Source organism: Cucumis sativus, chromosome 2, assembly GCF_000004075.3.
Source record: "Cucumis sativus cultivar 9930 chromosome 2, Cucumber_9930_V3, whole genome shotgun sequence".
NCBI lineage: Eukaryota > Viridiplantae > Streptophyta > Magnoliopsida > Cucurbitales > Cucurbitaceae > Cucumis > Cucumis sativus.
This window is the reverse complement of record NC_026656.2, coordinates 15106688-15129543: the sequence shown is the minus strand read 5'-3', so window position 1 is coordinate 15129543 and position 22856 is coordinate 15106688. Positions and strand designations below refer to the sequence as shown.

Genomic DNA, 22856 nt, shown 5'->3' with positions numbered 1-22856 from the left:
TATTTATACTAGTGTCATTTTGATATTTACATTTTTGTGATTCGTGGATTTTTCTACAATGTAATGAAAATATCAATCACCCTTCTATAGATATTCAGCACGTTAGAGTGTGAAAATAGATAGAAATATATGAAAAAAATCCAAAACTATGGATTAATTAACTTTAAATTTTGGCTTTTATTTTGTGTGCTAAGAAATTTGTTATAAAAATTGGATTAATGAAAGTATTTTTAAATTTTTTTTAGGTCAAGGTTATTTACGAAACTTTTCAATAGTTCTATGGATATTTTCAAAACAAACTTTAACCATCCGTTTATAAGGATTATTTTCTCCAATTTAGGATAAGAAATAAACTAATGATTACTTGGTCGTGTGGTTACAATCTTCACCTTTATTTGCACTGTTCTTATGCACTTATAATCTATCAAAAAAAAAAAAAGACTTTGATATGTGTTTTCACCTATTATTAATGGCAAGGTCTTGATATTGCTTGAAACATGAAGATGAGTCTTTCCACTTACTAATATTGGGTATCGGTGGCCTCATCCAATATCTAAGATGCCTACACATTGCTTTTCAACCTTTTTTCAGAGAGATATCAACAACAAAGGAATCTATGCCATAAACCTAATTAGTCTTTTCACAAAGTCTCTCGTCCATATTTGGTGTCACCATAAACTCTCATCCTTTACCATAAATGTAGCATCCCTTAAAAACTATCACAACTATATCATATGTGGCTTCTTTTTAGTCGTTGAATCGAACAACAAAGAAAGAGTAATGGTACTTTTACAAAACTATATCCCTAATTAATTTTTAATATAATGACTTTTGTACTAGTTAATAATAATCGATTATTTATGATGATAAATTGTTAATGTCGAATTTTCTATGACAAGGTTTTGTCGTCGATAAATGAAGAAAAAAAATGTGATTTTTCTATCGAGATATGGATACTAGTCATGGTAAATTGAATTTAACGTATATTAATCCGACCTTCGTAGAAGAAGAAGATTTTTCTCTATATTATGGGTAAAAGACAAATTCTCATGCCTAAGATTTTGTCATGTAAGACCTAATTATGGCCTTTTTTTTTTTTTTGCATAGATGTGTACATATTGTTAATGGTTGGGGAATAACATTTTTACCTCTAGCTTTTTAATTTAGCGTGGAACAATATCATGTAATGAAAAGCAATTGGGTCAGATATATATCGTTTTAATAACACGAATTTAGAAGATTAAACATGTTTTAAACAAGAACGAATATATTAAAGACAACCATCTAAGTCTTTGCTACAATTCTTTCGCCTTAGAGTTTGGTTGTAGGGTTTTGTGTGTTTTTTTTAAGCGAGAAAGAGCTACGAACATAAATCATTTTCTAAGAAAATTCACTCAAGTTCATCGTCCTTTTACCCAATCAAATTGTGTAATTATATAGCTAGATCACAATATAGATCTTATTTGCAAATGAATTTAAAACTTAAGTATGCACTAAGTAAGTGGATCTTCTGTTTGAAGAAGAACACACCAAACACATAGTTTATTCACCATTTTTGGGATAATTCTCAACTAAGTGTGTTAAATTTTCCATTAACTCAAGATTGAAGTCAACTTTTAACTTTCAAGGGTCAAAAGTCAACATTTTGACTTTTGACTCTCATTTACCAAAATTCAAAATTTTCTCTTTTTCTAATATCTTCATTAAAAATTATAATTTACTTACGATTAAGTCAAAATTCAATATAGTCTTTGATTAAATATGATAGTTAATTCAGGATTAAGGCCAAAATTATCTAGATTATCAAAGTTGAAGTAGTTAGGTTTAATTAGTTAAATGTGTATTAAAGAAAAAATGACTATTTCATGGTTTGATTTTATATCATCTCATTGCACACATGTCTTTGCACAAGCATCTCAAGATCATTTTGTACTAAATACAAAAAGGGAGTTGCATCCATAATGTCTATAAAATAAGACACTAAACTTTATTCCTATAAACTCTAAATCATATAGACTATTACTTATATTGTCAGTATATAAAATTCAAATACTCATATTATACTCAACAAGCAAATTTCTTATACAACGGCACTTATCAAACAATACTTCAATAACTAAACTAGTTGATTGAACAACACAATAGTATAGCATTCACACCCTACTCCCCCACAACCTTTAGGAAAACCCAACCTAATTAAGAATATATAGATTTGCCTTATAGAATAGTGTTGAACACTATTAGAAAATCTCAAATCAATTCACATGTGGATACAATCTTTTATAGTACGAACTACAATAATAATCAATTTTGAATTATTGCAAGTGTTTTTCAAAGTCACCCTTGTGGTTAACATAACAATCATAAAAAATTAAGAAAATTACCCCCAACTTGTTCCCCCACAAAATTAGAATTTATCCCTAGTTCGAAAAACAAAATTAATTGAGTTAAATTCTGAACAAGAGATTTCCTACTTGTCATCCTATTGAAAAAGATGGTGATCATATGATAAATATATTATTATTTTTCTTCAAATTAATTAGAAAGTATATTCACATCCTTAACCCATTCTTTCATTTGAACAAGTAGTAACATATTATAAACCTAATTATATATTATATTAAATCTGCTTGACTTTAGTCTAAATTTTTGAAATGCAAATCCATCTTTCAAAATCTAAACCAAACTTTTTCTATTTTAATTTAATATTTAGGGACTGCAAATATATATATATATATTAGAAATTTAGGGTTTCCATCTTCCATTTTATGAAGTCAATAAATAAAAAGTCAAACAAATAATATTTTTGTCACAAAACTATATTACAAAAAATAATAATAATCATAATAATGAAAGAAAATTAAAAAAAGGGTTATTTATTTAATTCCCCCAACCACATTGCTTCTCAACTCTCTCCTCTCCTCTCCTCTCCTCCAATTATTACAAACAAAACCCCCAAAATTAACCCAATTTTCCATTTCTCCTCCCCCGGATCCTCACGTCCTCCGATCCGATTCCCCGCCAGATCCGTCATGAATCCGCCGGGATATTCCGCCGCCGGCAGCCCCACTACCCCCAGAAAGAAAGAGATCCAGCTACAAGGTCCTCGTCCACCTCAACTCCGCGTCAGTCAAGAGTCTCGTAAAATCAAGAAGCCACCACCGCATCCTCAGCCGGTTCCCCAACCGGGCCGGCCTCCTCTCCCACCGGGTCCTTCCCAATGGCCTCAACCCCTTATAATCTACGACATCTCCCCCAAAGTCATCCACGTCGCGGAGAATAACTTCATGTCCGTCGTTCAACGCCTCACTGGACAATCCTCCACCGCCGTAACCGATGGCGACCTCTCCCCGGCGGCTAGACTGGCTACAATCGAGAAAGCTAGTCCCCGATCCGAAAGAGAGAGAGAAATCAACGTTAGTGATATGATGGATTTGGCAGAGGTTTCGGTGGAATTAGGGCAAATCCCAGGAATCTTATCACCGGCTCCGGGAACTCTAGCTCCGATTCCTACCGGGTATTTCTCGCCGGCGATTGAACCACAAAGCTTTTCTTATTCATTGTTTCATGAATTGAGTCCTCATTGGGCAAGCCCTTCTGCTCTGTTCTCAACCCCTTTGATTTCCCCAATTTCTTCACCAAATATCTTCAACAATCTCTTTGACATTTAGCTAAGTTCATCTCTCTCTCTCTCTCTTTCTCTTTCTCTCTAAACTATTAATCTCCATTGCCAATGTTCTTCAAAAGAGGAATCTTGGGTTTTTTTTTTCTTCTTCTTACTTTTGTAAAGTAGGTAATTGTAATTTGTATAACATTTTTCCATTTTGGCAATTCATTAATTACCCTAAAAAGATGTAGTTTTTGTTACAAAAAAATGTAGCTCTTCTTCTCCCCATTTTTTCCCCCTTCATGTTATAAACAAAATAAATACCATTTTTAACACTTAAATGTGTATCCTAAAGAAAACAATTCATTATGTTTTTATTATTAATTAGGCGATGAGATTTAAGTTTGAGTGATTGTTAATTGCAACCATATGAATTAGATTTTTCTTTTGTGTGTAAAATGTTAAGTCTTTTCTTTGTGTACAATTGTTGACTTTTCAACCTAAATTACCCTTTCTTCTTTATCATTTAATTTTTGTATTATGATATCATTATTATTCCTATATTATTATATACGCTAACGTAACTTCCTTTTAATTTCTTTTATAAATATCCTTCTTATTACCTTTTCTTAATTAATCTACATCATTAAGAGGTGAATTACCATTTTAATTTTATGATTTTAGCTACATTCAATTATTATAGTTGTGAATGTTTCAATTTTGCATTCAATTATTAACAATGGAGTGGTTTTAATTTAGTTATTATAATGTTTTGTTTTTAGGTCAAAGCTACGTAGAGACTAAGTTGACAAAGTAGTACGTTCACCTTAACTTAAATGTTTGAATATGATTACAAGTGAATTAAAAGTTGAAAGTTTAAATCTTTACACCCGTAATTTAACCTAACCATAGTTTGATGCTAGTAAATATTGAAATTTATAATTGTATTGTTTGTAGTTTGCAATACCCAATTATACCCTTCCAAGAAAGAAGTTAAATGGGATGGAAAAGGAGGGTTAATTTGGGAAGAAATACAAAAATGAGAGATGGAAGGAAGAAATTTTGAAATAGTCCAACCTTATATGGTCTAGTTGGAAATGACCATATTAATTGTAGAATTTTCAATTAAAAACGTGAATTTATTTTGTCTTAGGTGTAAAACTCAATTGCATTTAGAGTATGATTTTCATTTTCAATCTTATACATGAGGATTTGTAAATCGAATGATTGATTTATCGAATCAAATTGGCTTAGTTCAATCAAATTATGTTATGGATGAATTCAATCTATCACTCTTTTTCAACTTTTAAATGTGAGACAACTATATTTCTAATATTTTACTACTCTAACAGGATATTTGAAGAATCCATATGGTTTTTCTTATATTCGTTGTCATTAGCGACAATCATAATTTTCAACCAAAACAATTATGACTCACTCCACTATAAAAAGTGTAAACCACTTGGAATACCACGTTTCGAGATTTTTTATTCGTAGAATTCTAATAAACCTTTTTCGAAATTTATGATGCAACTTCTACTTACTTGACTCACTTGAAAGTTCTTCAATCATCGATACAACTACTTTCACCACATACCTTGCATCGATACCATGTCAATGTTCATGTTCAAAGTGGGGTGGCCGATTGGGACGGGGGGAGATATTGTTACTCTTGTGGGAAAGTTGATACAAACAAAAATGAAGAAGATGGTTGGAGGATGTGGAAGAGGAATATTACCAAAATTGGAAGGAAACAACCAAACAAGGTTTATATAACAAATCTAATCTAATTAATCAGCTTAAGTTTTGAATCAATCAGTGATTTAACATAGTATCAGAGTAGAAATTCTGTGTTAAAACTCTTGTCGTTGTTGTGAGTATCATTTTCTCTAAATTAATATTAACTTCCACTTCCTCCAAAATTATTGAGATGGAATGCCAATTTTGTAGTTTATAAAACTCCATAGCTTAATAATAATTTGGGCATTCAAAATGGTTGTTTAAATTTAATCATATATACATTGACCAACAAAAAAAAAGAAAAAAGAAAAAGTTAAACACTTAGGATCAGCTTTTGGGCTTCTATATTATCTGGGCCTCAATCCAGCCCAGATCCATGTAGGGTAGTTTCTTTTTCTCTTCTTCTTTTTCTTTTTAAATAATTATTAGCCTACTATTTAATTAATATTTAATAATATGTAGTAAATATTCTATAAAATCTTCACTATTATATAAAATTTGTATTTTATATACATTACTTTTTCTTCTTCCATTTTTTTTTCTCGAGAACGAAGTGGTAGTACACTTGAATATGTTTTAGTTTAAAATAAAAACTTAGATTTTGATAAGTGCTCGTTATGTTGGTTAGATGCAAGGTTAGAGGTTCTTCTGGAATTCTTGTAAAAACTTATAAAAAAAATCTAATTTAGATCAAACCTTGAATTTATGATAATCATTCTTGGATCCTAAGATAACACGTTTCATAATTAACTTGATCAAGACTAATCCAATGAATTGATTTTAACATTAATTTTAAAACAAGATTTGAAAAGATAACCCAACGCTAATAGAGTTAGATAAACACAAGCTTTTTAATATTTGTATTTTAAATTTTCTAGAGCATTACAAGCCATTTTATAGGACTTTATAGGACAAATAGTAATACGTATGGTGGAAGCTCAAAAGAAAAATAAAACCTATAAACTTTAAACAAGATTTCATACTAACTTATAAGTCAAATTGAAAAACTAACAATTGTAGAAAATCTTCAACCAGCCTTAAATAACTAAAGCGGAAACATTGATGTGCACGTTTAACATAGTTTGATTATTGATATCACGTTTTTCCATGTAGTGCACAATTGACAACATCTTCTTCACAGAATCTGCTCAATTTTTTTTGTCTTACGTGTCATCTTCTAAACTTTTGAACTTTTCACATGTCGTCTGTAATTCATTCTAATCTCGACTTCATTGAACTAACATTATATATCATTTTCGGCACAAAACTATTTGTTGCTCAATGAGTATTTTCTAGCTTTTGAAGGTGTAGTGCGAAAATTTCTTGAATTTTCTTTGTCTTATTTCTTGTAATTGCTCCTTCAAGCATTTGCAAAGGTTCTATAGTTGAAGTCACATTGGAATCCTTAAATAATACAATACAATGCAAACCAAACAAAATATTCTCATGTTCATGGCAAAGTTCATCTAATAGTATTTTAAATCATATTGTTTGTTTACTAATTCAATTGTTGAGAACTTGATATAGTTACAACTTAGTTTAGTTTAAAATTCATCTCAGCCCGAATAGCCAGAGTCGATGTAGATGTCAATTCGTGTTACTTATCACTAACTCTAGTGTGCTCTTCTCCAACAACACTCAATACACTAAACCCTAAAAAGTACTTGACCTTAATTTGTCACTTATGAAAAATTTGTAAATTGAAAAAAAAAAAGTGAGCAATAACATGGTGTCTCGAATGAGGTCACTCGATGAAACAATTCAAGATGTGCTCTGTCATAAACACTCTAGTCTTTGTATCAATCAAACCGTGCAAATGGTAGCAAACTACATTGATTTTCTTCTATCTACTATTTATTTAAAAAATTAAAAAAGAAACATTTACATAACTTAGATGAATTTAATATGACTAAATGAAAATATAAGAAATTATAATAAATGGTTTTTCACTGCGAAGAAAAAACTTTATATACAACAAAATGGATTTTGGAAAAACTCATTTTAACACATTGCATTTGCAATCAAAGTAAAAAAAAAAAAGGGAAAATAAGTTTAAATTTTGAACTTTTGGTGTCTAATTAGTAATTAATAATTTGAAATTTTCACATGTAAAAAAGTGACTTTGGGTCATTTTTATTATTATTATTTTGGGTTACACAAACCTCCAATTTTGACTTCTTTTCTACACACTTTTTTCTCTTTATTCTTATTCTTATTCTTATTCTTATTCTTCCTATTACTATTACTATTATTGTTTGTTCCAATGTGTTCTACAAACACTTCTCCATCTTTTAACAAAAGACTTAGTAAAATAGAAGGAAAATAGCTCGAAAATTAGTTCAAAAAGATTATGCAAGAATTAATAACATGAACTAATTTTAAAACTTATGAAGATTACGTTACATTAACTAAATATGGACTTAAAAGTATATAATGAACTAATTGTTCATTCTTCTTCCTCTTCTTCTTTCTCTAATCCCATCAACAGTTTTACAGTTTCATCGCCATGGTCAAGCCCCATAATCTCTTCATCACTATTCCCACTCACTTTCTTTGCCCAATTTCTCTCGACCTCATGCAATCTCCTGTCAGTTTGATCACCGGTGTCACCTACGACCGTTCCAGCATCCAACGCTGGCTCGACTCTGGCCACAATACTTGTCCGGCCACCATGCAGGTTCTTACCAACTATGACTTCGTTCCCAATTCTAATCTCAAGCGTCTCATTCAGATTTGGTCCGACTCCCTCGAATTAGATCATATTCTTACGGTTGTCGACGGTTTGCGCACAAACGGAAATGCCTCTGTTTCTCTCTCGGAGCTTCTCTGTTTCGGTTCACGATTGGAAAAGAACGTTAAGTTTCTCGGGAGGATTCGTGGGTTTGTACCGGTGCTTCTTGATGTTCTTCGTTGTAGAGATGTTGATTGTTCGGAACTTGTTGTTAGGGTTTTGGATTTGGTGAGATGTGAAATTGAGGATCGGGTGGAGTTTATGAACTTGATGTTGAAAAGCGATCGAGATTGTTTGAGATCTCTCGTTCTTGTTCTTCAACGAGGAAGTTCGGAGTCGCGAATTGGGACGGTGAGGCTGCTTGAATGCATCGCCATTAACGCCGAATCCAAGAATCTAATTGCTGAAAACGAAGGAATTCTACACGAATTGATTGAAGTAATCGGAATAGATGAAGATCCAAAACTAATCGAATCAGTACTCTCGTGCTTAATCCCAATATCAATGCCGAAACGGGTGAAAATCAAATTGGTTCGATTAGGAGTAATAAAAGCCCTAACCAGATTGTTGAAGCACCAGAACGCGAGTGTTGGAGTGACGGAGAAGGTACTGAGGTTGTTGGCGGCGGCAGCGGCGGTGGAGGAAGGACGGTGGGAGATGATGGAGAACGGAGGAGAATGCGTGGGAAGGATGGTGCGGAAAGTGATGAAGGTGTCGAGTGCGGCGACGGAGCAGGCAGTGACGGCGCTGTGGTGTATATGTTATTTGTACCGGGAAGAAAGAGCGGCGGTGGCAGCAGCGGAGGCGAAAGGGGTTGAGAAGATATTGTTGCTTATGCAGAGCCACTGCCCGGCGACGGTGAGGGCAATGGCCAAAGATCTATTAAAGACTTTCAAAGGTTATTCCAATATAATTACGTTTGAATATCAAATCATTTAAACAAACACAAGCACAAACACAATGTTGATTAATTCATTCATTAATCCAACACTTTTGTGTTTTAAAATTGTTCATATACAACAAGTAGTGATGTAATTCAATCGGTTCCTTTGTAAATTTGAGTAACATTCTTTTTCAAGTGAATACAAATTGGCTATTGATTACAATCGCGACCTATTATTATTGTATTTTGAAAGTGATGTATTAGAAAGTTCATCTTATTTGGCTATTCTTATTTATGTTTGAAGCCAAATTTCTATTGAAATTTATTATGTGCATACGTACGGTAACCAAATAAAAGTATAAATTTTGTACCAAATTTATTTAATAAATTAGAAATTTCAAATCTAATCATTTTTTTTTATAGAATATAGTAATATTCATTTACAATGTAATAAGCATAATATTTGCAAGACTTATATTATATGAAAAGGGTGATAATGAAATCAACGTATGCTAACAAAATGACTGAAGACAAACTTATTCATTATTCTTTAAACCCTAAGCCCAAACTTATTTTGTAAGCAAATCTAAGAAAAGATAATGAGAATTCTAATGGATTAAATGTTATGGTGATAAAATGTAATTTTTGTAAAGGGAAAAGGTGCACACACCAATTAATTGTCATGGTAAGATGCACCACTAAACATGGACATGATGGTCAAAAAAATATTGGTCTAATCTTAAAACTAAATTTTTAATCAAGTATTTGAAAGACCTCTATCAATATATAATACATCACTAATCAATTTTACTAGGATTGCTATATTTACATCCAAACATGGAAACCTTTCTTGACTTCAAGAAAATACAAATGGTTTTTGTCAATTACTATTGATTTGATGTGGAAACCAGTAGTGAAAGAGTAACTACAAAAGAGCTCAAGTCAGAGGCTCAACCGTTAATATAACATACTACCATCTATCATATCTCTCTCCTCCACAACTAATTATTTGGCCAAAAAAAGGGTCAAAATTCTACATCAATTTCCTCCAAATATTAGTTTGATGATGAAAGTGTAGGGTTCAATTCGATCAAAAGGCTCAAAAGAGTTCAAAACCATCCTCCAGAAAATAGATTTAAAAAGGAAAGATGATGAGTTTGCTTACACTGGTCTTTTGCGCTTGGCAGATCGAGTCTTGTACCCACACTTGGTTGGCTTACCCCAAGGTGTCCGAGACCCCCTTCCATGGCTCCCACTACTCTTGCTCTTACCCTCACCTCCTCCATGAGGATGATCCACCGGGTTCATCGCCACTCCTCGAACCTTCGGTCGTCGACCCAACCATCGGCTCTGCCCTGCCTTCCTCAGTTTCTTGGTTCCATGACCCGGGTTAGATACCTGACCAATTGTTGCCCTGCACTTAGCATCAATTAACTTCTCTTCACGTGAAGGGAGTTTCACCAAGCAGCATCTTGACTTTCCCTCTGGCAGTTTTAATATCCTTGCAGATGTTCCTGCTGATCGCACCAGCTTCCCGCCTTGGCCTGGGTTTATCTCGATATTGTGGATAATCGTACCAATGCGCATTAAACCAAGAGGCATGCAGCTTCCAATTTGTGAATTGATGTCAAGAGTAGCCATGTAATTTGTCATTCGTTCACGGAACGTCCGACCCTCTACCCCAGCCATTGGATCTGTGAAAAACAACAATAAAAGTATTCTTAACACGATGATCCTAGAACAAGAATTCTAATATATTAAGGAAAAATATGACATAAGAAGTAGATATTAATTGTAGGATAAATTGATAAAATGTCAAACTAAAAAGCTCACTAATATTTTACTTTAAAGAAAAAAAACCACTAATATTTTTTTTCCATCAGCAGATAATTCAATTCAATTCAAGGTTGAAGCTTTGAAACACATTTTTAAGTGTAAAAAATATTTTCTTTCTAAGTGCGTAGAAACACATTTTTTAACACTCTAGAAGTCATTCCAAACAAGCTCCAAGTTTTAGAATTGTCTACTTCGCCCGACATCAATAATTCAAAAGGTAAATTAAAATAAACAGTAAAATACAGCTTTTACAAAATTAGTATGAAAACCCTAAGCAAACTGAGCAAATGATAACATATTTCCATTTTCTACCAACTGATCCATATGAGAAAAAGAAGCTTTTAACTTTAAGCTGTTGAATGAAATATTAAAAAAAGAATTCAGTAATCTTTGATCTTTCCAGGTTTCGTCATTCTTCAAGTGATCATGCAGCAATAAAAATAATAAAAGAAAAAAGAATGACAATGAGCACCCTTTAGTCTTTCCTGTTCTAGAAAAAGGTAGGAGATCCAAAGAAGAAGAATTGGCAAAGGTTTTTTACTAACGAATCAATAGTCAAAGTCATTCCATTCTAAGACCTTGCAATTATATTCATGAAACAACAACCAAAGCCTGAAGTGTTTCCATAGTTACACCGAGAAAAATTTGGCCATTTTAGAAGATTGATTCGATGAAAAAGATACGACAATCAATCTTGTGCATTGATTGGGTTGAAATTTGCAAATGGCTTAAGATTTTTCTTTTATTTTTATTATTATTATTATTGAACTTAGCTTGTTTTCAGAGAATTTTAACTCGGATTCTGTTAAATCAGTGAAGATAAGTGTCCAAGTCTAGAGTTTGATTTGTTGAAATTGAAAATTTATGGTGCAAATCAATGAATCTTAATAAGTCCAGGGATAAAAAAAAATCCCCAAAAATCAGTACTTCCATGTGATTCACACATTTGCATACACTCAGCACAGTCAACAATCAGGTGAAAGTACATTGCTTTGATGTTGAATTGCCACGTTCAGCCAGTGTTTTTAGTAGGTAAAGATAACTTTCATTTATCTATTCACTGTGCTTAAAGTGGTATGATTTGAGAACAGCTTTCGTTTTGGCATGGGTGTTCAATAAAACCTTGAGAATAACTTTCAACATAGGTTTTTCAAAAAAGAAACTTCCAACTATGTGTTATGAAGTTGAAGAAAAAAGTTGAACTACGGTGAATAAATGTGGTCAGAGTATTCTTTGAAGTATTGGGTCTGAAAGGAACCAGAGAATACAGAAAAAAAGCCTGAATGGGTTGTTAGATGGGACTTCACAAAGAGTTATGCTTCTTTTTTTGTGTTCTCCTTCAAGTCCATTTTCATTCTACAATACTAATATAATCAATCTTTTTTTTCTTAAATTGGTGATCGTCTTCAAGCTTTGGGTCGAGATTGTCATGATACAAAGAATATTTAAGTAATTTCTACAAAGGAAATATATCTGGTCTTAGTTCTCAAGTGTTTTAAGGCTTAGGAATGGGGTAAGCACTACTATTCTTTTTAATTGGAAATATTTCATAATAACAATGAAATATAAAAAGAGGGGGGAAGAACAAGACACTACAATTAAAAGGAATAGTAACAAAAGAGATTTTTAAGCCTACACCAAGCGACATGTCCATAAAAGAAGAGAAATCTATGTCTTTTCCAGAAAACAAATTTTTAGTTTCTTTCAATCCAATTGCACCAAAGAAAGTCTCAAATGAAGCTGAGCCAAATAACATCAGTCTTATTTGAAATAGGTGATTTATTTATTCAGGACAGTTGATTTATGAGAAGAGAGAAGCTGCAGATTAAGGAGCAAGCTTTACAGTTGTTTGTAATGACTTTACCTATGAGGCCACAGCCTCAGGTAGAAAGATTGCCATTATTCATTGGTGAGAACCAAAAACTTCTAAAATTCTAAAATCCCTTCCTAATATTCACAGTCAAAAGCTTCTCATTTTCTCCCAATGTAAAAACAATCAAATCCAAACAACAAAAAGAAAGCATTCAATCTCCATTGATGTTATAAATCAACAAATATCACCGAATGATGAGAACCAATCAATCAATCAATAAAACCCCCGTTGAAGACAGACAGTACTGAGAAAGTTGCAAATACAAAAAACGAAAAACAAGAATAAGTAAGCAAAAGCAATACACCAGAGGGGAGAGAAACATTCCAACCACAGGGAAATCTTAGAACTCAAAATGAAAAGACGAAGAAAGTAACAGAAATGGGAAGAGAGACTTGCCAGAAACGGAGGTGGGTAGTTCCAGTGCCTGATTGATTGGAGAAGAAACTGGCCTTCGGGAAGAGAACCTCCTGAGGCCACGAAGAGCAACCGCGGAGGCGGATCTCATCATAGCCATAACACTTCGGATTGAAGCAATGCGAAAGGGAATGAATCCAGAATCCAGAATCCAGAAGTTTGGGTTTCTTCAATAGAATGAAAATTAAAAGGGAAGGTAATTGAAAGTGAAAAGAAGATTAGAGAATAACAATTTTACCTGAAAGAAAGAAGATGTGAGATTGAGAGAAGGAAGCAAAGAGAAAATACGACGGCCGCCGGAGAGGGTTTTCTGGGGTTTCAGCTTCTCCAACATCAACTATACGACTCACCACTAAACCAAACCAATGTTACATCCGGTTCGTCCGGTTTTTTTTCTTTTCTACTTTCTTTTTACTTTTGCCATGTTTTTGTAGATATGATATCTATAAAATCGATAAAAACTTTTTTTATTAGAAATTCCATTAAGATAAATTAGAGTTTTTATATTAGAAATTCCAATTAGATAAATTAGATTTAATTAGTAACATTTTTAGTTGCAAATTCCATCATTTTCTTATTTGAACCTTCAAACGGAGACCCCATCACACTAGAGTGGAAGATAATGGAAAAGGTTTACGTAATTCTGATTAGAATTCAAGCTGGTTTAGTATATGAATTAAAAATTAAAAATCTATAATCTATAATTAAAATAAAAGATAATGAAAATGTATGAAAGGCTTTTTCTTTGTGATCAAAATTTTGAAAAGAGATATATCTTGCAACTTCAAAGTGATCAACCTACAACCAATCAACCATTTTTTTGGTAATTAAAAAAGAATTATTCAAAATTAGATTTTAATTAGACCAATTACCTTGGAATTTAATAGAGACAGTAAAGGTAAAAGAAAGCAGATTGAGTGAGGATTAATAATACTATTGAAGAAATCTACCAAATCATAATACCCAATTGTCCATCTCACTTAACACAACAAAATTGAGGATTTCTTTGTGAGTTGTTGAACTAAAGAACACACTAAGTGAATAAATGACCGGGTGCACTCAACAACTTGTAAAAACAAACCAAAATCAAAAAAGAAAAAAGAAAAAAAAAAAAAAAGGAAGGAATCCCAATCACACACACATATATATATATATATCATGGCAATGAATCCTAGGGGCACCCATTCATTGCATTGGCATTGCATTCATATATATATTATCATAATTTGGATTCCTATGTGTTGGAGATTTAGGCAGATTCCACATCAGAATTTTCTGGTCCATCAATGTAAAGTTCAAAGTCACCGGGACTCCATCTGCAAACCAAATTCAGCCGAAAAATTGCCGTCCTTAGCCCCAGTGCTCGCTGCAACCAAATCAAATCAAACATCTTAATCGTCAATGCCAAAGTATATGTCTCTCTCTTAGCCTCAAATTCCAACTGTCAGTTCATATAACTCAAACAAATGTACAACTCAAGTAAGGTTGTAAACGGTAAAGAAGAAAAAGATAAAAGTTCACTCTATGAAACTTCAAATTGCTACATGAAAGAAAAATCAAACTTAGAGAACAAAAACCAAAGGAACCTGACAATTTGTTCAATGCCGACAAAAGATACAAACCAGTATTCCGGCTGACTCTGGTGATAGAGACTTGCCCTCCTCGCATACAACAAAGTCTGATACAAGCTCCACCACACCTGTTCCACAAAGATTTCTGCTTTGTAACCAACTTTTAAAAAGTAAGTAATGCTTGCAAGCACAAAGTGTGTATTTACTCACCCTTATTCAAACGAACAGGTAATCCAAGCTTCCGTAGAGAAGGCTCCATCTCATGGCTAAACTGCCCCAGTGGACCTTCCTTAAGCTCAACCTAATAGCATTAAACTTCAATAAAGCATCCAACCACCAAGTACATGCAAATTATAACACAGATTATATAAAACCATACCGGACCTTTTTGTTGAATCACCACATTCAAAAAAAGTGCAATCAGATTTATTAAAAAGAAAACTCGATAAATGTCGTGTTCAAAGGGGCACAAAACCTTTTCTGAGGCTGCACTTCCAGTCCTTGCATAATCATAATCCTCATACTCATTAAATAACCTGTATAACAAAACATTAAAAATTAAATCAAGCATTATTGTAAAACATAACAAATATACGAGCATTTTCTTTTAAGCAATTTATTCTAGAAGTCCCTTCCCACAGAATTGAAATGCTAACCATGTGAGACAAAGTTGGGATTTTTTTTTTTTGGGCCAAAAATCTCATTTTTAAGCTGTCTTTCTCAAATGAAAATTTCGGACTTTTGTATTCATAGATATGGAAATTTATTGAGCACAATTTATCTGATCCTTCAACCGCTAAACAAAAAAAAGAATGCATAATTCATTAAATTTAAATACCATGGTATTTAAATTAAAAATGAAATAGCAACTTGTCAAAATTACTACTTTTTGCCAGAGCTTGTCAAGTTTAAAACACTGCATGCTCACTTACCTCTCAACCTCTTCTTTTGGTAGGTTTGTGAAGCAAAGTCCAGTATTTCCATGCAAAAGCTGAAAATAGAAGAGTGAATGTTACTTCCTAAAAACTACAGAAAAAGAACACTTAAAGTATATGCAATTTGGAAAAGAAGATTCACCTTAGAAACCTTGTGAAGGCCTGGTCGAATCTCATCAGAATCACTTCGCCCAAGAGAAATTTGCATAACTTTGTTTGCTCCAAAAAACAATCTATCATTGGGGGAAAAAAATTCAATTTGGAAACCCAATTAAAACTACTCGGTCTGGTCAGGTCAGGTTACATCAATTCATTAGAAAAAAATAAGAGAGACCATGCATGACATCTCAAAATGCCATCAGCAGAAGTTCAAAAATTGCAATAAATGAGTTCACAAACAGAATATCCTCATTTTCAACCATTTAGCCTCATTAAACATTTATACACTTTAAAAATGTGAACGAGCATCAGAAGCATGAGACAATAATGTATAGCTAAAATATGTTTCAAAGTCAAGTAATATAATTTCCAAATCATTGATGCCTTCAAGAAGAAAAAGAATAGAGGACATGTTAAGACACAGGTACACAAGCCAGCAGCCAAAGGTTGTAACCCCCTTTTTATGTGAAGCTTTTTAAAGCAAGGAGAGAAAGGTTGCCTTACTTGCTGTTACCATAACGTGCTAAAATTGTTATTTTCAGTGGTTATGGAAACAGCACGTTCTCATCATTTCTCCTAAGGAATGCTATTCATTATGATTTTATCTTTTGAGTTTTAAAATGTGCTATTTATTATTCATATCTTTTGTCGTGCTATCTTCGCTAACCAAACAACATAGAGGAAGTACATTTGTATCTAATCAATATTTGAAATGATGAAGCAAATTAATAATACAGAAGTCAGGTAGTAGAACTTGCCTGCTAGTTGACTTCAGCTGCTCCCTGAGTTCCTTGAACTTGAGGTTTCTCATGTTCTCAACAGTGAAAACAAAAACTGAGTTGTAATTTTCCACAGCCTGCCTGATCAATTCCACCATTGATTTCTTGTGGTCCCTTCCTTTCTTCTTTGTTTTTGATAAAGTAACTGCATTTATCCCACGAACAATTAGATAGAAGACTCAAAACACTATTCTGCATCGGACTAAGTTCATATTTTTCGTCTTTCTTTTTAAGTTAAAAACCACATGAGTTTGACACTGATTACTACCAACGCAAGTCATTCAACTTCTTCAACTGCCTCGTACTTTTCACAAGAAACTGCCTCATACAAATTAACCCATAATATAACAAATCCTTTAACCCATATTCAATAAGAACCTTGAATTAAAAGAACAAAATTTTAGCATCTTCCTACAGTTAAAGCAAGTCATTAAGTTCTCCTAGGTTTACTGCTATTTGGTTTCTGTTTAACAACATTAAGCAGCCTACTAAGTATATTTTTTTAGAAATTAATCACCGGTAACAAACACTGTAGCTTAAGGCACGTTCCGTATGTTGTAAGCAACTCTATATTTAGCACATAGACAGAAACTTTCAACTCACCCACCTCCTGGCAACACCTATACTAAAAAGTAAAATTATTTTTCCCTCATATTCGACAACAAAAACTATCTTCTAGTGCACACTACTAAAGCCTCTCGTACCGTCAAGGGAAGCAAGCTTGACGCTAGTTGCTCACAAAACATCATATTTGTAATAAGTATTAGTTCAAGAAGAGGTTAGCAAATGACCTACTGCTACTCCTTCTCAGGATGCCTCTACAAACTCCTCACTCTTAAAGTATTTACACAAGAAACACATCAAATATAGTCAATAGAACTTTGAAAAGCCTTAGATGAACAATACAACGCTTAAGCAAGAAAGAGAAAAACTAGTTTGTAAATCTGAATTACAAGGAAAGTTCCTATAAACATGAAAAAATACCAACTATGGTAACCTTGTGAGAACGAAGCAACTAGTGGAAAATTTCTCCATAAGTGATGATAAGATATCAAGACCATCCCAAGCCTAAACAATACCTAGTCTAAGAAATACCAAATATCTTCTTTGGTGTTAAAAAATTTGTCAGAAACTTAGAAACTAGAAACACCCATTACTTACCATTGCCACAGAGTAAAATGAAGGAAAAAAAGTTACCTATTTTTAATAAGAAACAAATTTCATCAGAGGTGTCTCATGAAAATAGCAATCAAAAAGATATACTTAGTTGTGTGCATACTAAGGATATTCATATATTTTCACATTCAGGTCCTATTACATAATGTAACACCACAAATGCCGGTGCATTTGCAGCCAACCTAGTGAACTAAGCACTTCAGAATGAACTTCCCCTCATGATATAGCAAACACACACACACACACACACAAAACCCATCTTTCAACTACAACTTCCCCTAACATATCAAACCAATCTCTCCTTTAACCAGATGAGCTAAAATCTACTTCTCTAAGTGTCGAAAACAAGTAAGATACAACAAACACAAAATAACTAAACAGATTCAACTTCTTGCAGCAGGAAACGATGCACAGAAAAGTCCAAGAGGAATTAAAACGTACCTGGTCTATCACGCTTCGACTTGGGCATCTTGTATTGCTGCTAAAAAAAACCTTGACAGTTGATACAGACGTTGAGATGGAGTTTTGCAACAGTAGAGAGGAAGATAAGAGGAGGAGAAAGAAAATTGAGTATAGAGGTGAACCGGGGACCGATAATGGAGGCGATGGAGAGGGAGAAGAAAGAAGAAAGAAATCAAATATGGTTGAAGAGTTGGCGGCAAGCGATGGAACAAACGGAGAAAAAGTGGTGTTTCACTCTAGGGTTTACCTTTTCTCTTTTTTCTTTTCTTTTTTTTTTATATTTTGTTCATTTTTTATTAATATTATTCCCTTCCAATATTATTTGGATTAATATTTTGGGAAATTAATTTACATCTTAAATGGCGAAAAAAAAATTACAAAATATAGCAAAATGATCCTGCCTATTTTCGATAAATACAGTATATTAATTACTATTTGTGTCTATCATCTGTTGTAAATAAAACGTGATATTTTGTTATATTTTTAAGTATTTTAGTTCATTTTACTACGACATTTATAATATAAAAGATAGTAGATTTTACACACGATTATTTTTCTTACATGTTAGTAGGATTTTTCAAATTTTGTGGTTTGGCTTACTTTTCCTCGTGCAGACTTGATTTATTCTTTCCTTGAATATCTACTTATATATATATATATTTATCGTGGTTTGATCAATTTTCGTTCCGAAGAATATAGGAGTTATTTGTGTGAGTGTCAAAAAACAGAAAATGTGAAATAAATTTTCTCATTTGTCGATCTTGAGTGTTTTTTTAAATCTTATTAAATTGTTCTTCATCAACTTGAGAAGGGTTTATCAAACTTAGGGCGAGACTAAATGATCATTCACTTAGGTGAGCCTACATTTCATTGATATATAGGAGAGTCACACACACTTAGTGATAAAGCTTAAATGATAATACCGTTCTCTAAGTTGAACTATTCTAGCGTCATTGTAATTAATTAGTGTTTATTTACAAATAAGCATATCGCCATAATTGCTTGACTTTACATTAACGAATGCATCTTTCCATGAGCTCAAAATCTCGAAGATCGTAGGTTATGCATCGAATTGGGGTTACCAAAACTTTGTGCATTCTAATTTGATTTTTTTGTTTCTACATTTATCACCGTATATAATAACTTTCGTCTTGTATGTAGATAACCCTTTGTTTCAACATTTTGTTCGTTTTCCCGAGTGAAAAATCCCTTTAATTATTAGCCTCCCTTCCCTTTAACCCAAACACATATTGTCAACTCTTCTCTCTCTCTCTCTTTTGTATATTAGTTTAGGTTTTGCTTCAAAACTCTCTCTTCCTCCAAACCTCCTAAACCACAAAAACAAAAGAAACAAACCAACAAAGCTTCTCTCCTCAAATAACTCAGCTCTCACCTATCAACAAAACAAAAATGGTTGAGTTTCGAAAAAGGCCTTCACATCTCATTATGATATCTCTTCTTCTTCTTCTTCTATTTCTCTTCTTCATTATTTATTATTGCAATGCCTCAACAGCATCATCACCTTCTTCTCTTTCTTCTTCTTATTTCTCCAAGAATTATAACAACAACAACCCAACAACAAAACCCCATTTCTATGGCTTCTTCCCCAAGAGAACTATTCCAATTCCTTCTTCAACCCCTTCAAGAAAACACAATGATATTGGCTTCCAGACTTGGCCATCCTCTCCTTAATCATCATCATCTCAATATTATTATATCTTTTCAATGGTGGAGAGAGATGAAATCATCATCACACACATATATATACATACCCATTTGTATATATACATAGTGAGAATTAAAGACACAAGAATTCTCCTTTGTTCAACTAATTTAGCTCCTTTTTTATATGTGGTATGTACCTTTACATTTCCTTTTTTTGTTTACTTCTATCAACATATTATTGTCACTCATTTTTACTCTCCTCTCTCTCTCTCTCTCTCTCTCTCTCTCTCTATATATATATATATATATATAGACACACACACACACACACATGTAGTTCTCTATCATTTTTCAATTGCTCATATCAGGTAATTCACCAGAAGTTTATGAAGAATTGAGATAATGTTTATGATAAACATTTTAGTTTTTGTATATTTAGTCTTGAATTTTGTGTTTATAATATATAGTTTTTAACTTTGGGTTATATGGTCGTTGAGTACATACTGTTGATGATTAAATTAATTCACAAAACATATTAGGTAGTCAATGTTTAAGGTCTTCATTAAACATTACATTTTTTAGTGTATATCTACTAGATTAGTTTTTAAAAAATGAATATAACAAGAAGCTATTGGATATAAATTGAATATTAGAGATCTATCTGACTTTAAATACAAAATTTAAAATTTAATGACATATTGGGACATCATTGTTATAAGTCATAATTCATTTTGGAGTTTTGTTATCGATTCATTTCTTAAAAGAATCTTTTAGTAGGAACCTCTTAACCTCAAGAAAATGAATGTATATACGTGTCTATTACCTGAGTGTATATTATATTTTATGGTCAGACAATTTTTTGTGAACCATAGAAACTATCCAGAATAGCTTTTGAAGCACTTCTTGTAAGTGTATTTCACCCGTTTCTATCAAAGAAATTTAAATAAAAATGAATTTTTTCAAAAAAAATAATAATTCAATTTTTGCATTTAATATCTATGAAAACCAATTTAAAATAACCATGAACCGAAATTTAAAAAAAAATGGTTGTGGATAAAAAATAATGAAACTATTTACAAAATTATAGCAAAAAAAAAAAAGAAGGAAAAAACTTAAATAAAGTTTGCTACATATTATAAATAAGGTCAATATTTTGATATTTTTTTAAAAGCCACTTTTAAATTCAATTTTAATAATAGTAGAAAGTAGTGAAACTTAATTAATTACTATCGTTGCTATGTCTAAAAAAATGTATAATTTATTTTCAATTGAATGTCGTAATTCTAATAGAAATTGGTTAAATAAAAGTAGAATTAGATAAAATTAATGGAGATATATATATATATATAAGCGGGTCTAAATCATCACAAATATACACAAAGAAATAGTCAGTATATATGAACCACACATTATTCATTCATTTGATTATTATATGTAAAGTACTCTATTAATTAATTGTGGTGGGATGATGATAAAATTCAAATTGGTAATTCATCCTTTCACATGCATGAAATTCCACTTTTTATAAAGTGTTGTTTTTAGAAACATAAAAAAGCAAAGGAAATGATAACTTTGAGCAATTTGTTCATTGGATTTGATTTATATTGTTGGGAAAAGTAAAGTTTGCCAATTAGCAATTGGTTGGCAGTCAAATATGAGAAAGTGAAAGTTGTTTGTATTTTTCCATCAAGTTAATATATTTAGTCAATGTCATACCTTTTCTTTCTTTGATAAACCATGTGAAGTTGTTGGCTTCATAGGGTCCCTATCAAAACATAATTCACCCTTTTAATTCATTAGGTGGACAGTTCAAAAATTCATTACTTTCTCGAGATAAATGTCGTGTATGTCGAATATAGCAATGTTCCATGAAAACATATCATAATTGATCATCTTTAACCATCATATCATTTCAAAGTATATTGTAAATGTCGATCAATATTACATTGTCTTTATAAAGTACAATATAGTAAATTGTTTATTATAAGATATGTATTGTCTAACACAAAAAAATATGACCTTGGAGCATCTGATTCGGAATATTCATAATGATCAAAAGTTACAATATTGATATCAAGTCCTGAGTTGTAAAGCCAACTAGGTCGAAGGTAAGGCATGAAATTTTTATATGGTCGACAATTTCTCAAAATTGCTAGAGATATATTCATAAAACACTATGTCATGGATAAATCAATGACTTCGACAATATAGATCGTGAATTTTCGAGATTAAAAAACAAGGTTACCTTCTAAAATTTCTAATCAATTACTCGATGTTGTAAATATTTTGATTTTGACAAAATATCACAATACTTTAATTCTTAGTTGAAAATGACATTGTCATCTAAATCATAAACATATAATTAAAATTTTTGAACAAAACTGACATAGCTAATTTCTAAAAAAAATTATCATTTTTTGATAGAAAGTTTTCACCGAGTGTATACCAAAATCATTCGATAACCAAAAGAAAATGAAAGGAGAGAGAGAAGTTTCTCTTTTATTATAAATTTTTGTAGAGTTCCCTTTTAAGATATATTTTTTGGTACAACGCAAAATAAAGAGATTCAAACCATACTTTTTTGGATCACTAACGACACAATTTTGATGTCGATCAGTTAAGGTATATGCTCACACTTGGGCTCCTTTAAGATGTATGCTATCTTCTCTTTAAGATGTATGTTATCTTCTTTTCTATTATTTGGTTTAGAAATTAATCTTTCTGATCCCTATGCTTTTAAGGTCTAGTAAGTCAAAGTGCAAAGGTCATAGCTTAAAGCATCCATCCATAGTTGCCTTTGTTTCTTACTCAAAATACAGAAGAAAGAAATTTGTTCTTGCAAGTTCAAACGTGTACTGTCATAGAATTCAATCTACCAATCTACAAGACTGCTAAACAAATATTTCACAACTCATACTGATTCTGGTGACTGAAAACTGAAATGCAATAATGGAAACAAAACTCGTTATAGTTCAATAATATGTGGGAGTGGAAATTTGAACCTATAACCTTTTGGTTGAGGTCA

The 22856-nt window shown here is 32.1% G+C and overlaps 4 protein-coding genes across 5 annotated transcripts; 2 read left to right on the top strand and 2 right to left on the bottom strand.

Moving 5' to 3' along the window:
- The first annotated feature begins 3032 nt into the window (after window positions 1-3032).
- LOC101221642 (protein MKS1) lies at window positions 3033-3671 on the top strand. Its single transcript, XM_011651094.2, has one exon. The coding sequence runs from the start codon at window positions 3033-3035 to the stop codon at window positions 3669-3671; it is 639 nt and encodes a 212-aa protein (XP_011649396.1).
- Window positions 3672-7643: 3972 nt separating this feature from the next.
- On the top strand, window positions 7644-9238 carry LOC101221867 (U-box domain-containing protein 27). The gene has a single exon (XM_004147330.3). It carries the CDS (start codon window positions 7854-7856, stop codon window positions 9015-9017), a length of 1164 nt encoding a protein of 387 aa, XP_004147378.1. The 5' UTR covers window positions 7644-7853; the 3' UTR covers window positions 9018-9238.
- A 573-nt stretch (window positions 9239-9811) lies between these two features.
- On the bottom strand, window positions 9812-13480 carry LOC101215226 (60S ribosomal protein L2, mitochondrial). Of its 2 annotated transcripts, none has more exons than XM_004147304.3 (3): window positions 13323-13480; window positions 13067-13251; window positions 9812-10655 (listed from the first exon to the last, which is right to left on the bottom strand). In XM_004147304.3, exons 2-3 carry the CDS (start codon window positions 13182-13184, stop codon window positions 10123-10125), a joined length of 651 nt encoding a protein of 216 aa, XP_004147352.1. In that variant the 5' UTR covers window positions 13185-13251; window positions 13323-13480; the 3' UTR covers window positions 9812-10122. The 2 variants fall into 2 exon arrangements, with proteins under 2 accessions (XP_004147352.1, XP_031736821.1); XM_031880961.1 differs by having other exon boundaries at window positions 13067-13188; window positions 13323-13473.
- Window positions 13481-13997: 517 nt separating this feature from the next.
- On the bottom strand, window positions 13998-18408 carry LOC101222102 (mRNA turnover protein 4 homolog). The gene is made up of 8 exons (XM_011651093.2): window positions 18146-18408; window positions 16508-16673; window positions 15733-15823; window positions 15588-15646; window positions 15131-15191; window positions 14866-14956; window positions 14707-14783; window positions 13998-14450 (listed from the first exon to the last, which is right to left on the bottom strand). Exons 1-8 carry the CDS (start codon window positions 18171-18173, stop codon window positions 14334-14336), a joined length of 690 nt encoding a protein of 229 aa, XP_011649395.1. The 5' UTR covers window positions 18174-18408; the 3' UTR covers window positions 13998-14333.
- Between the last annotated feature and the right edge of the window lie 4448 nt (window positions 18409-22856).

Bases quoted from the DNA above. Each gene is read 5' to 3' on its own strand.
- LOC101221642 (XM_011651094.2), top strand. From the start codon at position 3,033: ATGAATCCGCCGGGATATTCCGCCGCCGGCAGCCCCACTACCCCCAGA.
- LOC101221867 (XM_004147330.3), top strand. From the start codon at position 7,854: ATGGTCAAGCCCCATAATCTCTTCATCACTATTCCCACTCACTTTCTT.
- LOC101215226 (XM_004147304.3), bottom strand. From the start codon at position 13,184: ATGGCTATGATGAGATCCGCCTCCGCGGTTGCTCTTCGTGGCCTCAGG. The intron at 10,656-13,066 runs GCAAGTCTCTCT...TGTTTTTCACAG, and splicing joins ACTACCCACCTCCGTTTCTG to ATCCAATGGCTGGGGTAGAG.
- LOC101222102 (XM_011651093.2), bottom strand. From the start codon at position 18,173: ATGCCCAAGTCGAAGCGTGATAGACCAG. The intron at 15,647-15,732 runs GTGAATCTTCTT...TTCTATTTTCAG, and splicing joins GCCTTCACAAGGTTTCTAAG to CTTTTGCATGGAAATACTGG. The intron at 14,784-14,865 runs GTGAGTAAATAC...TTTGTGGAACAG, and splicing joins ACCTGTTCGTTTGAATAAGG to GTGTGGTGGAGCTTGTATCA.